This window comes from Oncorhynchus masou, chromosome 10 (genome assembly GCF_036934945.1).
Source record: "Oncorhynchus masou masou isolate Uvic2021 chromosome 10, UVic_Omas_1.1, whole genome shotgun sequence".
Classification (NCBI taxonomy): domain Eukaryota; kingdom Metazoa; phylum Chordata; class Actinopteri; order Salmoniformes; family Salmonidae; genus Oncorhynchus; species Oncorhynchus masou.
Window position 1 is genome coordinate 23,902,289 of NC_088221.1, and position 17,462 is coordinate 23,919,750.

Genomic DNA, 17,462 nt, shown 5'->3' on the forward strand with positions numbered 1-17,462 from the left:
CAGATCTCTCCAAAGATGTTCGATTGGGTTTAAGTCTGGGCTCTGGCTGGGCCACTCAAGGACATTCTGAGACTTGTCCCGAAGCCACTCCTGCGTTGTCTTGGCTCTATGCTTAGGGTCATTGTCCAGTTGAAAGGTGAACCTTCGCCCCAGTCTGAGGTCTTGAGTGCTCTGGAGCAGGTTTTCATCAAGGATCTCTCTGTACTTTGGTCCCTTCATCTTTGCCAAGATCCTGACTAGTCTCCAAGTCCCTGCCGCTGAAAAACATCCCCACAGCATGATGCTGCCACTATTATGCTTCACCATAGGGATGGTGCCAGGTTTCCTCCAGACGTGACGCTTGGCATTCAAGACAAAGAGATCAATCTCGGTTTCATCAGACCAGAGAATCTTGTTTCTCATGGTCTGAGAGTCTTTAGGTGCCTTTTGACAAAATCCAAGTGGGCTGTCAAAGGTTAAATATATATATATATATATTTAACCTTTATTTCATTAGGCAGAACAAATTCTTATCTACAATGACTGCCTAGGAACAGTGGGTCACCTCCCTGTCCAAGGCCCTTCTCCCCCAATTGCTCAGTTTGGACAGCTCTAGGAAGAGTCTTGGTGGTTCCAAACTTCTTCCATTTAAGAATGATGAAGGCCACTGTGTTCTTGGGGACCTTCAATGCTGAAGAAATGTTTTGGTACCATTCCCAGATCTGTTCCTCGACACATCCTGTCTCTGAGCTCTATGGACAATTCCTTCGACCTCATGGCTTGGTTTTTGCTCTGACATGCCCTGTCAACTGTGGGACCTTATATAGACAAGATGTGTGCCTTCCCAAACCATGTACAATCAATTGAATTTACCACAGGTGGAATCCAATCAAATTGTAGAAACATCTCAAGGATGACCAATGGAAACAGGATGCACCTGAACTCAATTTCGAGGGGCTGATACTTATGTGAATAAGGTATTTCTGTTTTTTTATTTTTTTTATACATTTGCAAAAATGTTGAAAAACTTGTTTTAGCTTTGTCGTTATGGGGTATTGTGTGCAGATTGCTGAGGAAAAACATTTATTTCATCCACTTTAGAAAGAGACTGTAACTTAACAAATAGTGGAAAAAGTCAAGGGGTCTGAATACTTTCTGAAGGCACTGTACTAGAGGCCACCAAAATAGAGCTTGTTCGGCATACATTTATTAATCCACGTTCGGGGGAGCCTGGCTGGCTACTTTCCTATTAGGCTGGCTACTCCATGTGCTTGTGGAAAATACTGTCTTTCCCTCACAATTTTTCCATTGCTTGCCTTTGATGGTCTGTTGTCAGTAGGGGTGCTGCTGAACTATTCTGGCTGCCATAGCTCTGACATCATACACTAAGTGCCACCATTGTAGGGCTTTGCATCATCACACACTGCCAGAGTAGAGTTCAGTTAGGCCTGGCACAATTACCGTATAATATCCGATTATGGATGAATACCATCATGAAAGAAAAAAACAACATATCTTTTACTAACAGCTGATTGAAGGCGGGACAGAAGGGCATTTGTGCAGTTCAAATCAAAATCAAATTTTATTTGTCACATGCTCTGAATGCAACGGCCGTAGACCTTACCGTTAAATGCTTACTTACAAGCCCTTAACCATGCACTTTTAAGAAAATGTTTACAAAATAAACTGAAGTAAAAACATTTTTTCAATTGTAATAAGTAACACAATAAAATGACAATGAGGTTATGTACAGGGGGTACCGTTTACTGGCGAACATGTTGCTTATTTTGCAGCATTTAGCTGCGTCTGTGGCAAGGGCCTTTCTCTGTTTTATTGTCTCCCTCTCTGCTCCACCTTTCTTTTCCTGATCGTCCATTTCGCCGTGCGACTTGTCAAAAATGTTATCGGTAGAGAAGCTGGTAGACGGTTGCTATGTGCGTTGCGGAGAGACCTGAAGTAATTTTTGGCACGGGGACACTGCAGCGAGAGAGTGAGAGTCGCGCCTGATGTGTGGATTCTCTGTTCATTCAATCCTGCTTGCTATATTATTGCTGGTCAAGTTGACTATTCACGGCAGGTCAAAACGACCCTCAGGCACCCGACGGCCAGTCCCCCTCCCCCTTTGTCTTTAAACTGCTGCTACTCGCTATTTATTATCTATGCATAGTCATTTTAAGCCCTACCTACATGTACAAATAACCTCAACTAACCTGTACCCCCGTACATTGACTCGGTAACGGTACCCAGGGACCAGGTCAGTCAAAAACACTAGCTAAAACACACACACTGACACACACACACGACACCCAGCATGGCTAGCTAAGTAGCCAAGCTAATAATAGTGACACAACGGCCGGTAGACTAAACAGTTTGCACGTCTTACATCTTCGTGGAGGAATTATATCATAGCAATGAGTGCAACATAGCGAACATAATATGACATTGAAGGCAATATGTTTCAACTAGTAAAACATAGTAAACCTAGACTAAACCTAGACTATGAACAAGTAATGCAAGTTTAAGTTTAGGTTATTTACAATGTTAATCTCATTATGCAGAGCAACTAGAAGTGCAGAGAGAGAGAGAGAGGTTCAGAGCCATGTACAGGGAAGATAGTAAGGGACAGTGAAAGCACTGAAAATACATTTGATACATTTGATTATTTGATTATTTTTCCTGTCCTCAGTCCAAAGATTTTAACTTGTTTTTTCAGTACCACCCAAAACAAAGCCCCTCAAAGAGTCATTCCCAATGTATTCCACTATAAAGATGGCACAAACAGAAAATGGCCGACATACAGTGAAGTAACTCACTCCTTATTCTGCTCAGTATGCCTTGCATTCGCAAAACCTTCAGCCAGTGATAGTGCATTTGTCAAAGGAGGCATGCAGGCCTGGAAACATGCCCATCAGAGTACAGGAACATGAGAGAAGCAAGACCCATAGAGAAAGTGCAGAAGCCTTTTTCTTCAGAGCCAGCAAAACAGACATCCGTATACTTCTGAGTGATAAGCAAATATCAGTTCAAAGAGACCAGGTCAGAAAGAAGAGGCAGGTCATGGAACGTGTGATTGATGTAGTTAAAGTTATTGGTAAATGTGGGCTTAGCTACAGAGGAAACAGACACGAAGCTGCATATAACTTGGAAAACATGTCCGTCAATCATGGCAAGTTTCTTGAGCTTATATTGTTGCTCAGCAAATATGATGTCTGCCTACAAGAGCATGTTAGTGGAGCATTGAGAAGATCAAAAAGCAGATGGGAAGTAAAGGAAGAGGGTCCTTGGTAACTATGATGCCCAAAACAACAGAAAATAAAGTAATTGAAGTCATCAGAATGTGGATTTAGCAGACAATTGCTGTTGAAGTGAGAAAGGCAGGGATGATCTCAATACAAATGGACACAACACAGGATTTAACATCAAAAGACCAGTGTGCAGTAGTTCTGCGATGTGTCATTGATGTTTTCCACGAGAGACTCATTGCAGTCATTGACTGTGAGTCATCGACTGGACAGTACTTTGTGGACCTTTTGAAACAGACCCTTGAGAGGGTGGACAGAGATGTCAAACAGTGTGTTGGTAATGCAACAGACGGAGCAGCTAACATGCAGGGACAATACAGGGTCTTCTCTGCATCGCTCACAGGAGAGTCTCCTAACCAGGTGCACATATGGTGTTACTCACATGTCCTCACCTTTGTGCTAACTGACACCACTGGGGTTGTTGTGGCAAATGAATCCCTTTTCTCACAACTGAATGACATTTCAGTGTTTGTTCGAGATTCCTGCAAGTGCATGAAGCTATGGGAGGAAACCAGTGAGGACGGAAGAAACAGACGGCTTGATGTAATTGGTGAAACACGCTGGTGGGCCAAAGACGAGGCCTTGAGGAAAATATTTGGAAGCTTTGCAAAGCCTGACTGTGCACTTTACATGGATGTGGTCATCACTATGGAAAGATTTGAGAAGGTTGTGACCATAAAACCTGCCATCCGAAGCAAGGCCCAAGGGTACTAGGATGCTCTCCTAAAACATGAAACCATACTTACAGCTGAGGTTTTTGTCTAGCCTTGTACATTTGTGTGTGCTATGATTGGTGTATTCCTAGTGAGTTTATGAGGGTGCAGCCATAGCCATAGCATACCTTGAAAACTCAGTGTTCAGATATGCTACTTGTTGGTCAGTCCCAAATGTTTGTATTTTGTAATGTTGGTAACTTTCTTCCCAGATGAACATAGTGGCCAAATGTATAACTCTTTTGGTACCCGTTACATCAGCAAATAGGGTTAGCCTACAACATTTGCAGTGTGGTGGTTTGTGTGAACAAGGTGGCCTGGGATGGATCAAGTTCCCAGCCTGAATTATTGTTTCAGTCTGACTCATTGTTCAGCAGAATTATGGCTTGGGAGTAGAAGCTGTTGAGGAGCCTTTTGAACCTAGACTTGGCGCTCCGGTACCGTTGAGTCCGTTTTTGTGGTAGCAGGACTCTTTACAACATGATGAAACATTGTTGCTCCTTGCTGTGTTGTAGCAAACAAGTATGTGGTTGCCTAGGCAACACTGACCTCTCTGCAGCAGCACATTAGTGATGCGCAGGTTGACTCATAACCCGCAGTCCCGCAGTTATATCCGTGGGGTTGGCAGGTTTAGTGTCATGAAATATTGTATATTGTGTGGATGAAGGGCGGCGGTATTCTCTGTTCTGATTGTATTATACTGTTCAATCGAACTTCAACCAAAACATTTTCATACATGTCTGGATTTACTTTAATCATTTGTTATCATTTCCACACTGTACCACATGTTTTGTCTTTATATGCCTCTATTTTGTGAAAAGTAACTTTTCCATTGTCAGAATAATGATTATTCTCTATGACCATGTATTTTCAATGGATACAATAGCCTGAGTCGACATTCACATAATAATAAGACATTTTCCTCGACCACGCCTACAGAGAGTGGAAAACCAAAATGTTTTCATATTGACCCCCATTGTAAAAGAGGCAACTTCGTTGTTTATTTTTTTGATATACAGAAATAACAAAACCTGCTGGAAAGCTGCTGTGTTGTTAGCCAGGTCAAAAATCCTGACCTACATTTCGCAATGCTCCCATGTAGGGAAATGATGCCTGCGAGAAGAGCCCTGTGGCTTCAGGCTATTCAGTGTGGTAGAGTGGGAAATGGGGGGGCAGTGTCCAAGTAGGCTACACGTAGCTATGTGTGGAAAACATTTCATCACATGTAAAACATTTAACTTGTTTAATACAGTCTGTTTGTGACTCCGCTCACTACTTGTTGCTGTTTAGTCCGTTTGTTTGTGTTGTTGGTCTTGGCTACCTTAATGTTCGGTAGCTAGCTAGCAATCACTCACTCAAGTGGCTGCTAGCATCATCATGAAAACGAGCATTCGGGAAGTCCTACAATATTACATTGTTTCTAAGTAGTGCGAACACCAGGGAGCAGGCAATGGTGAAAAGGAATCTTTAGATCTGTTGTACTTTTCTCAAATGTAGTTTTGTAATTGACTTAGACAAGCAGACAACAAGAAAATTGGGTTTGAAAAAGGTGATGTTATTGGTGTGAGCCAATGGTTATCAATGGTTGTTTTCCCCCCAGGCAGGCAGGGTCTAGAATAGACATTCTAGCTAATACCATCTGGGTCTATGGCAGTTCTTAATTAGTCACAGGGGGCATTGTGCCGATTTCTAGGTTGCTTTTGTCACCAGTACTGCCTCACAGGCAAGATTAAAAAGAAAGTAGGCTAAATGTGCGCATCCAAAGCTCTTGCTAGCAGTTGTTAATTGTTAGCAGTCTCTTACTGGTAGTGTTGAGCGATTTGTGCTTTTTGAGGTCATTTCGATGTCGGTTCGATTATTTAAAAAATAATCACTGTAACAGCACAGAATAAAACAATTTATAGTCCCATGATGGTGGTAACTACCTATTACTGCTTATCAAGCATAATTTATTCACATTACTTTACTTTAATCAAATATTTGTGTCTATTTGTTACATTTGTTTTATGTTATTACTTTATTATTTAATTCCAAGTCATCTCATCTCTATAGAACTACTGCCTATTCTTTCTGACAAAATCACAATTTTAGTAGTTCAAAGTAAAGGCATGCATTTGTGACTGAATGCCAACTATCAATCACTTAGATCATGCATTTTCAGGTAGAGGTATCTTGTGAAGGTCCCTCTCGATTACGCATTCTTCTCTCTTCTTGTCTCTGTGTCTGCCCCACACAGACCGTAAACGAGCAATGGATTATGATCATTGTAGTTAATTACCACCCTTTCTGCACTAAACTATGTAGAATATTGGCCTGTTGGAAACTACAACTCCCTACTAAATCGCAGTTCAGGCTTGATCTGATTTATCTGAACGACAACGGTCACTTAGTTATTTAAAAAATGAAAAATAAGCCACATTTCGGTTAATGCTCAACACTACTTATTGGCAATACGAAAAGACAATTGCCATAATTTTTTGATTTTCCTCACTCAGTTATTACAATTTAAATTACATTTAACAAACCAAACATTGAAATACTGTTATGTAAGGTAAAGTAAAAATCCAAACCAGTCCGTGTATATAGTAAAATACACAAACGATTAGACCTATAAGGGTGACCACGTCATTTGGCTGACCAATAATGTCATCCAAAATTCCATGACCATCACAGCCCTAAATTCAATCAGTGTTTGGTCTGATGTTTCAAAGAGATCAAACAACTGTCATTTCTTTCGCATCAAAATGACTGAGTACTTGAGGAAGATGCTCTTATGCTCTTACGTCCTCTTCTTTATCCTCCCCTGCATCTCCCTGTGTCTATCTCCCTCACTTTCACTTTAAAGCACCTGACCATTACTTCATCCACCGCTGTTGAGATTACTAAACTATTACACAGTGCACTCAAGAGTAGGGCCAGGAATGATTCCTGGTTAAGTCACATGATACTGTGCTACTCAGGGTGGCTGCTTAGGCCAACTGATCTCTGTATCATCATTTTATTTAATTGAACCTTTATTTAACGAGGTAAGTCAGTTAAGAACAAATTCTTATTTACAATGACGGCCTACCCTGGGGTAATCCGGACGACGATGGGTCTATTGTACGCCACCCTATGGGACTCCCAATCACGGCCGGATGTGATACAGCCTGGATACAGCATGATAGTGATGGCCTAGCACTGAACCAGTAACTTCTCTAAAGGGTTGGCAGTGAATAAGCTGATTGTACTGTGGAGAATGTGGTTTTATGAGACGATCTGTCTTAGCATATGTTAATGAGTTCCGTGTGTGTGCTGTGTGATTGTGTCATATTGAGGGAATGTCCCTATGACCACAAGAGTATCAGTCATCATCCTTCCTTTCATCCCTTATTTTAGTGGGAGGAGAAAGGGTGGGGGAGAAGGAGAGCGATGGCTTGGTGACGGACTAGTGAGAGAAAGGGGTTTGGGAGCGGAAGCACTGCATTGTCATTCCACCTCAAAAAGCACAAGAGGATTTTGACAACCAACATCTCTCATTGTGCTGTAATTTAGTAGTAAACTGATAAGATTAGCATTCCTTCATTATGTTGTTGAAATATAATGTAATATCTGAAGAAGTAAGCTGATTGATTGCACCCAAATTGGCCCTTTTCATTTATAGGATACGCATAATATTCAATAAATATGGTATCCAACATTCGATTTGGACCATAATACTTCCTACCAATGAGTAAGACATGAGGAACACATTAAAATGATCCAAAGCAACCCACACCAATCCTAACCCAACAACCGGTAGGCCTATACAGTGTCAGTTCGCCATGTCTGACAAGTAGTATGGAGCTGCTGCTTGTTTTTTCATCCTATGTAACGTATTCCCTGTGAATCTGATCATGGTTTTCTGTGTGTGTTTTCATTGGGATGTCTTTCTGCGGCGGTGGCAAAGTTGTGCCGTTGCTAAAGACATATAGGCAAAACATTGCTGTTCCGAGAAAATTAGCCATATTGCATTATTTACCATAAATAAGTGTAACAGTAGCAGGTTTTGCCCACTAGATGCCTTTGTTCCTACTACTGCCACACCCTTTTATCCATTTTACTGGTCTCTTGTGTTCCTTAAATGGATCAAAACATTTTCTTTGGAACTTTGGTTAGAAAACCAATAGCTTTTGCTCATGATGAAAATAAATTGTCTGGTCATCCTGACAATTCAAGCCAGTCCTCCATGAAAGCAATTATGTTTGTCCTTCTCTTAGGGTTAATCTGTGTCCAGGAAACGGTCTGTGTGTGGTTTATTCCTTTCAAAAAAGGCATGGATTAGTTAGACTATTCCTGGTGAACAAGCAAATCTTTTGGCTATAGCAGATCTAATGGTTTTAATGTGAAGGTCACTAATGGTCTTCAAATGTAAAAGTTCCAAACTCACACACTGTGGAGTAGTTTCCAATGATAATGGTGTTTATTTTGATGGTAAATGTCAATAATCACACTACGTACATGTAGAGATGTTTTCTAATAATGTTATTGAAAATTATAAGACTGCCATGCAATGGTTTGTATTATTTCTCCATCAAAGTTTTGGGCTTGTAGAAAAAGTCTTCATGTTAGATTTGCACCAAAGGGATAGCCCTAGAGAGCTGCCATTTGTTGGACTATTCAAGGAGAGTTGCTTTCATGGAGGACTGGCTTGACTTGTGAGGATGACCACTATTTATTTTCATCATGAGCAAAAGCTATTGTTTTCTACCCAAAGTTGCAAAGAAAATGTTGTGATCCATTTAAATGACCAGCAAATGGATAAAAGAGTGTGGTAGTTGCAGCAACAATGGCATCTAGTGGGCAAAACCTTGTACTTTCACACTAATTTATTGCAAATGACTTCAATGGCTAATTTCTCTGAACAGGTAAAAACAAAAACATCACCAGATTCACAGGGAATACATAACATAGGATAAAGATGCAATACACCAAGCAGTAGCTCCATACTACTTGTCAGAATAATTATTTTACTGTACACTGGTTGTTGAGATGGGATTGGCATAGGGTGTGGGGGTCCGTGCATTGCTTTTGACAATTTTATTGGATTCCCTGTCTTACTCAATGGTAGGAGGAAGTTTGGTCCAAATCTAATGTTCGGCACTATATTTAGTGAATATTATGTGAATCCTGAAAATGTAAAGGACAATTAGGGTGTAATTAATTAGCTTAATTTCAAAATACATTCGAACCCCCGAAAACTGCAGGAATTCTAATCGTATCTATTTGTAACTACAGAAACGATTTCAGAACAATCCGAGATGCTGGGTGTCATGGGTTTCTGAAATGACATGGAATGACTCTGCAGGGATAGAGAGAGGAGTGTGAGTGCATTGTGTGTGAGATTTCAAGGCCGTCACACTCCCATGAGGCCTCTGTCACGCAAAAAATCTGTCCAAACTGTTTTCAGACGGTTGCCTTGGCCACAGCCACGCCAAGAGATGTCATCAGCACAGAAAACGCTCCATGTTTGTCATGTATGGTCATGGTCTGTCTGCTCCTGGTGGCTTCCAGCCAACCTTCTTCCCTTACGTCTCTGGTGTGTAATCATGATGGGATTCAGCTTGTCATCATAGGCACAGGATACTGCATTGTGAGTCTGTTTCTCTGTTCGGATATGGCTGAACTACTGCAGTAAATTCTTTGAAGCTCAAAGAGGTCCTCCAGTGATTTTTCAACTTGTCCTGTTGAAAATTGATATCCCAAGTATTACTACGGTAAAGTACACACACTAAAGAGTATAAAAATATGTTTTGAGAAAAATAGTGTTTTTAGACACAACTGCAAACTTCAAGGAGTTGGTCTGATGGGAAGTCATGATGTCATCGGCCACCACCTTGCTTGAGGAACAATAGAGGAGCAATAGAGGACAAAAGACAAAAGGCCCAGCCCCCACTTGTGCCATGTCATTCATACCTGGACTACCTATTGAGACGTGCCTTTTGTTAAGTAAATCTGTGTTAAGTTGGGTGAAAAGGAGACTGGAGTGCCACTTTAAAGACCTACTACAGTTTCCTTTTCGCCTCATTTAACACCTGATTTACTTAAGAAACTGCACATCTCAATAGCTGGCCCAGGTATGAAATGACATGCACAAGTGGGGGCTGGGCCTTTTCTCTTTTGTCCTCTATTGCTCGTCTTTTGTTCTCACAAGCAAGGGTGAGATGATGACATCGCATCAGACCAACCCCTTCAATGGTTTACACTTTGAAGTTTGCAGCACTATTTTGCTGAAGACATATGTTTTACCTTTAAGTGTGTGTACATTGCTGTATTTATACTTGAGATTTTGTTTTCAACAGGAAAATACGAAACATGAAAGCTAAAAAAAAATAGCTGGAGTGCATCTTTAAAAGTACCACTCCTTCCTTCCTTTTGTAGAGTATGGTATGCTCTGTGTCTGTGTCAGTCGCAATTGTGTGTGTGTGTGTTGCGTGTGTGTTGTGTGTGTGCTTATAAAAAGAGAGGCTGGCAGTTTACCTGACCTACTGTATATTATCTTTGACTACCTCAGCCAAGGCTATATGTTTATTTGCACTTCTGTTTTGTGCTTGAATTGCTTGCCCAAATTAGGCCACTGACTCAGTTTATTTTCGCATTGGAACACTGATCCTTGAAATGGATCTCATTTGAGGAAATGTTCTCCCATCAAGAATAGACCGAACATCACTGAGTACACTCAGTTCCCCACAGTGCTTCCCCCCTTTCCTTTGCTCTGCTACTGTACATGGTGCTTTTGATCTGAGCTGAGTTTTCCAGCGTATCATTGGATAAGGCTGGAGCCGCTACACACACACACACACGCACGCACGCACACACACACACACACACACACACACACACACTCACACACACACACACACACACACGCACGCACGCACGCACGCACGCACGCACGCACACACACACACACACACACACACACACACACACACACACACACACACACACACACATGTTTTGTTCTTCTATCCTCATGGGGACCTAAATTAATGTCCATTGAAATTCCTATTTTCCCTAACCATTACCATAACCCTAATCTTAACCCTTACCTTAAACCGTAACCCAAATCCTAAACCTAAATCTAACTCCTAACCCTGAACTAAACCACTAACCACTTACCCTTAACCTAACCCTAATTGTAACCCTAACCCTCATTTTAACCCTAACCTCAACACTTAAAATAGCATTTTAAGAGTTGGGGTTAGGGTTGGAATTAGGGTTTTTTATTTTATTTTTATTTCACCTTTATTTAACCAGGTAGGCTAGTTGAGAACAAGTTCTCATTTACAACTGCGACCTGGCCAAGATAAAGCATAGCAGTGTGAACAGACAACAACACAGAGTTACACATGGAGTAAACAATAAACAAGTCAATAACACAGTATAAAAACAGAAAGAGTCTATATACATTGTGTGCAAAAGGCATGAGGAGGTAGGCGAATAATTACAATTTAGCAGATTAACACTGGAGTGATAAATGATTAGATGGTCATGTGCAGGTAGAGATACTGGTGTGCAAAAGAGCAGAAAAGTAAATAAATAAAAACAGTATGGGGATGAGGTAGGTAAATTGGGTGGCCTATTTACCGATGGACTATGTACAGCTGTGGGGACCCCCCGACACACACACACACACACACACAGGCCTACAGAGAGTACAGGCATATGCTTATGGTGTGGTAGAGATGGAATGGGGATATCAGCCTGTAAATATCCCTGATCCAAGTACACACACGTTGGAATATGCTGCTTCTTTTCTGTCCCATTCATCTCTATTATAAACCTCTAGGTCATGGTAAAATCCTCTGTGTTAAGGTCTCAGTAAGTATTAAAAATGAGTGCATAAAACAAAAATCCAACTTCCAGCTATTTTCAACCCTTTAAAAGTTAGATTGTTTTGTCTTTTACAGTGAATGAGATTAGACAATCAAAGAAAATATAGCCTGATCAAAAAACATGTAAGTAAGCTAGGTTAATATAAAACACATGCTATTTTAGAATGATAGTCAACATATTCATCAGGAATTTATACCCTTTATTGAATGGGCAACACGGGAACAACAAAATAAATCAAATTGTTTTCCATGTTTAAAAATGTAATGCACACATTATAGTAACGTATGAAAGGCTATATATGTAAGTAGTAGTCTTAAATGCATGAAGGTGACCATATACAGTGAGTGCAGACCAAGTCCAGATAGGATTAGATATGTGTTTGATAAGTGTTTTTTCATGCACACACTTGTTATTATTAGGATGATGTGGCCGTTCAGACATAGGCTGGTTTGAGCTGATTCTCTGTTGGTTTTGTGGTGAAAGGGACTCAGGATTGGGTAAACAATCTAAGTCACTAGGGGCCGGACGGGGGGGGCATTTCAATCATAAGGGCCACTTACTGTAATGTGTGAGGGTCGTGAGACAGGGGTGTTCGCAGGGGCTATGGTGATGCTACTGGTGATCTTGCTGTTGCCTTTGATGTGGCAGCCATTGGTCAGTACTGGTGTCCTTAGCTCCAGCCCGGGGGTGTGGTATGGGCCACCAGACTGGCTCTGGGTTATACCATTAAAAGACTGGATGTAGGGGCTCCCAAGGTGGATGTGGATCTTGTTGTCCTCTGTGGTGATGATGCTCGGACCAGTGCTGTCGGACCTCTGTAGCTGCCAACCATTCTGCCTCTCCGGGCTCACCCGGAATACGGCTTGACCTATGACCTTAGCGGATTCAAGTGATCCAGTGCTGACTGTTAGCATCTGGATGGGAGAGCCAGTGGGGTCAGGCGACACTGATCTGGAGGAAGCTGGGGACATGACTGAGACGGGTGTCTTGATGAGAGGGGAGAGGACTCTGTCTGGGCTGCCAAAACCTTCTGGTAGTGGGGTGTTCTTTGTTCTGGCCACTGGTGAGATGGCAGCATTTGGGATGATGGTGATTCTCTGTTTTGGTGGGGCTCCGCTGGTGGGGATGACGGCGGTGCTGGTATAGGATAAGGCATTGTCAGTGGTGGGGCTACTGATATCCAGCATGGCTGTGTTGAGGCCATGGTTTGGCGTTACCTTGATGTGTAAGGGCTTCCCTGGGTTGTGTGCAAGCATCACATCTCCTTTCTGGAAAAAGTTACTGTTCAACACTTTGCAGTTAATGGCATGGTGATTGTCCTTGCCGTTGGGTGAAGGAATGCTGAATCGCCTCACGTTATTGTTTGGGTGGTTTAAGCTTTCAATGTTGTTCAGCGGAGGTGAGTTGCACTTATTGATGACACAATCCTTCTTTTGTTTTGGGTCCTCTCCATTGATCTCCTCATACAGTTTACCGCTGAGAGTCAACAGAGTCAGGCTCCTGTAGTCAGGTGGCAGGGTGTCTGCGGGCTCCGTCTGCACCTCCTTGGTGCACAGATGCAGGTCTGAGAAGCATCGGCCAGTCATGCCTGGCCGGAGGCTCTTGCTGAATCGCCGGTACCTTTCCAGCTCATGGGTCAGTCCCTCCATCTCCCTGGCCAGCTCCCTGTTCCTGACCTCCTGCTGGGTCAGCCTCTTCTGCAGGGTGGAGCTGTCCATCTGCACTCGACAGATGGACTCCTCTGTTCCCATCAGCCTCTGGACCTTCTCCTTGAGTGCCTCCACCTCCCTTTTGAGGAGGACAGACTTGACCTGCTCTTCCTGAAGTCGCCTGAGGAGGAGGTGTTCCTGGTTGTTCTCCTTCTTCTCAGCCAGCTGGTACTTGGAGAGCTCCCTCCTGGACTCCTCCAGCTCCACTGCCAGAGCTCTGGCTCTCTCCTGCTCCTTGGAGCACCTCCTCTCCAAAGACTCAAAGTCCTCCTCTGCCTTCATCAGCTCTCCCTCTATCACTCCCTTCTGCATGAGTCTCCTCCTCAGTCTATCTACCTCCTGGGTGAGTTCTTTGAATTTGTTGTCTTCCTGTTGGTAGCCGTGGTTAGTGTTGTCCAGCAGGGGGCTCTTGACTTCTCGACATAACTCCTCCTTTTTGACCTCCAATATCAGAATCCTTTTTTTCATGGCGCTAACTTTGCTTTGCAGATCCCCACTCCTATCCTCCTCTGCCCTCAGCCTCACCCGCAGCACGTCCCGCTCTTTCGCCACACTCTGAATCCTGTCCTCGAGATCTGCTTTAGATCTCAGTGCCTTGCGGCTCTCCTCAATGAGTTTCTCTGTGGCTGTTGACACGCTGTCACTCTCAGCCTGGAGTTTCCCATCCTTCTTCTCCTGGAGTTTCTCCTCTGTCTGCCTGAGTCGCTCAGCCATGTTCTTCCTCTCTTCAACCACTACCACTGTGAGTGTTCTCAGCTTGGCAAAGTCCTGTCTCAACATCCCCTCAGATTTTTCCAGCTGGCCCTCGATGGCTTCCAGTTCCCTTACCCGCACCCTGAGGGTATCCAGCTCTCCAGACAGCTGCTTGGTGCTGGCCCTCTCCTTCTCCAGGCTGCCCTTCAGAGAGCTGCACTCCTGCCTGCTTTTCCCAAGAGCCTCCTCCAGTCTGTCCAGCTCACTGATTCGGCCGTTCAGCTTGTCCACCTCGGCCTTCAGGCTGCGACTCTGGCTGGACTCCCTCCCAAGGTTTCGGTCCAGGTCCCGGCATTGGTCCCCCATTCGGATCAGCTCCTCATCCTTTCCTTCCATCTCCACCACCCTCATCCTCAGCTGTTCCACCTCTGAGAGCAAACCAGGGGTTGTTGCGCACCCTTCTCTCCCATGGCCGAGCCTGTCCCTCAGCTCCTTCAGTTCCTCCTCGGCCCTCTGGAAGGCGCCCTTGGTCCCCTCCAGCTCATCCAGCTTTCGACTGAGGGCAGCCAACCGCTGACGCAGCTGCCGGTTCTGGGTGTCCTCATTGGACAGTTTGGCCATCATGGCTTCCTGTTTGAGGCGGAAGTAGGAAGCTTGTTTGTGTAGCTCCGCCTCCAGACGAAGTGATTTAAGCTCCTCCTCCTTTGCCCTGGAATGGGTGGAGTTTAGCTCCTGTTGGGCGTGGTCGGCGATTTCTGTCAGTTTCTGGACACGTTTGCTCTGCTGTGAAAGTTGATTCGTCAGGCGCTGCTGCTCGTCAACGACCAACAATGCAAAAGACTTGAGTTTAGTCAGCTCTTCCTTTAAAGCAGAGACCTCTCTCTTGCTCTCCTCCTCCTTTCTTTCCCAGTAGGCTTTCTCCTGGATGAGCAGTAATTTCAGCCTTTAGAAGAGGGAGACAAACAAAAGGATGTGATTCAAAGGGAAAGGTGTGGTTTAACTTAGTGATGTAACATATCTACAACAACTTGACTTCTGTGGAATGTTTACGAGCCTTTACTTTCAATCAAATCAAGACATGAAATAACTGCCTGTATTTGTCTTTCTTCTGAATGCAATGTTATCCAGTGTGTGGAAGTCCCCCCACACTCCCTTTCCTCTGTCTACTACAGTACACTTCTGAGCTGGTGAGCTAATGTTCAGACAGGAAATGTACCATGTCCATGACGGAGACATCATTTCCTCCCTGTTCCCTGGCCCTCGGTGCTCTCTCTAGGAACAATCTCTGTTCCTACACCTGACCCGTGTGTGTGTGTGTGTGTGTGTGTGTGTGTGTGTGTGTGTGTGTGTGTGTGTGTGTGTGTGTGTGTGTGTGTGTGTGTGTGTGTGTGTGTGTGTGTGTGTGTGTGTGTGTGTGTGTGTGTGTCTGTGTGTGTGTGCACATGTGTGTGTGTGTGTGTGTGTGTGCGTTGCCCTTCTCATTTCCCTCCAGTCTCTACATCCCTGTCCTCCTGGCGTTTGCGAGGATGTTTTGACTGGCATCACAGATTGTGCCTTGGCAAGGAGTAGTTGGTTAATTATTTTCACCATACTCACCAGCATAAACATGTGTTTGAATACACACACACTTTTTACATATACACATACATAAATACACACAAACCTTATACATATACACATACATAAATACACACACAAGAACAAACACGCATGTAGCCTATGTTTGTTCACAGTGTTTTGACATTTATTTGATATTCATTGTTTTGTGTTGTAAAACATGTTTCCCATTAAGGCAAGGACATATTTACAGACTCTCAGAGATATAGTGAAGGATGCCTGGGTTTGTATAGGGCAGGGCTAGTGTGCAGATTTACAGAAAACTTCAGAAACTCTCAATGATGTAAGCTCTTGCATGGAGCTGTATTACTTTTGATGAATTTGCAATGCAATTTAGTAGTTTATTTTCTCTGTAAATATTTATGGGGTTGTTTTTATGAGAATTTTCTTGGCATGCATTATGTTTTACTATAACACCGAAATGCTAATGAGCTGGATGACTATCAGTATGCAGTTGGGAGTTTCTCTCATGCACACACACACACACACACACACACACACACACACACACACACACACACACACACACACACACACACACACACACACACACACACACACACACACACACACACACACACACACACACACACACACACACACACACACACAGGCCCAAAATACAGCCTAACTCTACAGAAATTTACAGTAGCTAGACAAACTGATCACAAAGTTTAGCCTATATTGTACACATTTACAGTATTTCTTCATTGACAAACTGAGTTTTCTGTATTTTAATATTCCTGCTTCACCTGATACATTTTAAATCTTCTCACTGAAAATTCCCAACTGATTTATAACCCACATGGTTCGGAATGCTGGAAAATCAATGCCGGGAGCTCAGCTGGGAAATCTAAACTGAGTTTCTGATTAGCTCATCTCTCTACCCGTAAATGTGATTAGTGATAGTGACCATATTCAGCATTTTGTGTTTGTGTGTGAATATTTAGGCTAATGTAGCCTATAATTTAGAGCAAAAGCAATTAAGAGGAATATTTTATAATAGTTTAGCAGCCTTATTATTTGTCCCGTTATAGGCTATCTTCTCTTTAAACTGAGAATTGCTTTTAGATATTAGGCTAACTGTTGGGTGTAGTTCGTTTTTCTAGACTTGTCTGATAAGTTGTTGAGCTTAGTTATCCAAATAAATGTATGGGTGGAATGTTAATTTGAGTGTTTTTGTAGCAAAGTGAAATACTGTAAGCATAATTTAGCATGGTATCACTATTTTGTATCATATCCCCAGGTTATGTGTAGGCTAATAAGAATAAACCTAAATCCATCCCTGTAATATAGGGGAAGGCAACTAGATTCAACCACGGGCCGATTTTTCTTGGAATGGATGGTCGGGGGGCCGGAACATAATTATAATAATTAAGCCCAATAAGAGTATTTGAAAATATCAATAATTGTATACCTTGATTACATTGAGACATGATCCATATGTCCCTTTTTATTTGTGGGAATACTTGGGACCAGATTTCCTGATTTAAACCATTTTTTTGCTGAATTCCTAGTGATTTTATTCTTTTTTTAAAACCTAAAAACCCCCCAATCCCCACCCCCCAAAAAAATCACTCAAAGGGACTATA

The 17,462-nt window shown here is 42.8% G+C and overlaps 1 protein-coding gene and 1 long non-coding RNA gene across 7 annotated transcripts in view; one reads left to right on the top strand and one right to left on the bottom strand.

Annotated features, from left to right (window-relative positions):
* Positions 1–823: 823 nt before the first annotated feature.
* LOC135547369 (uncharacterized) overlaps positions 824–17,462 on the top strand; it is a 68,343-nt gene continuing 51,704 nt past the window's right edge. For 4 of the 5 annotated variants that reach the window (XR_010456699.1, XR_010456696.1, XR_010456700.1 and 1 more), the window contains exon 1: positions 824–956. This is a non-coding gene — a long non-coding RNA (uncharacterized LOC135547369). The remainder of the gene's footprint in view (positions 957–17,462) is intronic. The other variant, XR_010456698.1, reaches the window with a different exon arrangement.
* The window catches only part of LOC135547368 (filamin A-interacting protein 1-like), a 49,776-nt gene continuing 44,349 nt past the window's right edge, over positions 12,036–17,462 (bottom strand). The window contains exon 5 of one of the 2 annotated variants that reach the window (XM_064976345.1): positions 12,036–15,196. In XM_064976345.1, coding sequence (XP_064832417.1) covers positions 12,391–15,196 — 2,806 coding nt within the window. In that variant the 3' untranslated portion in view covers positions 12,036–12,390. The remainder of the gene's footprint in view (positions 15,197–17,462) is intronic. The other variant, XR_010456695.1, reaches the window with a different exon arrangement.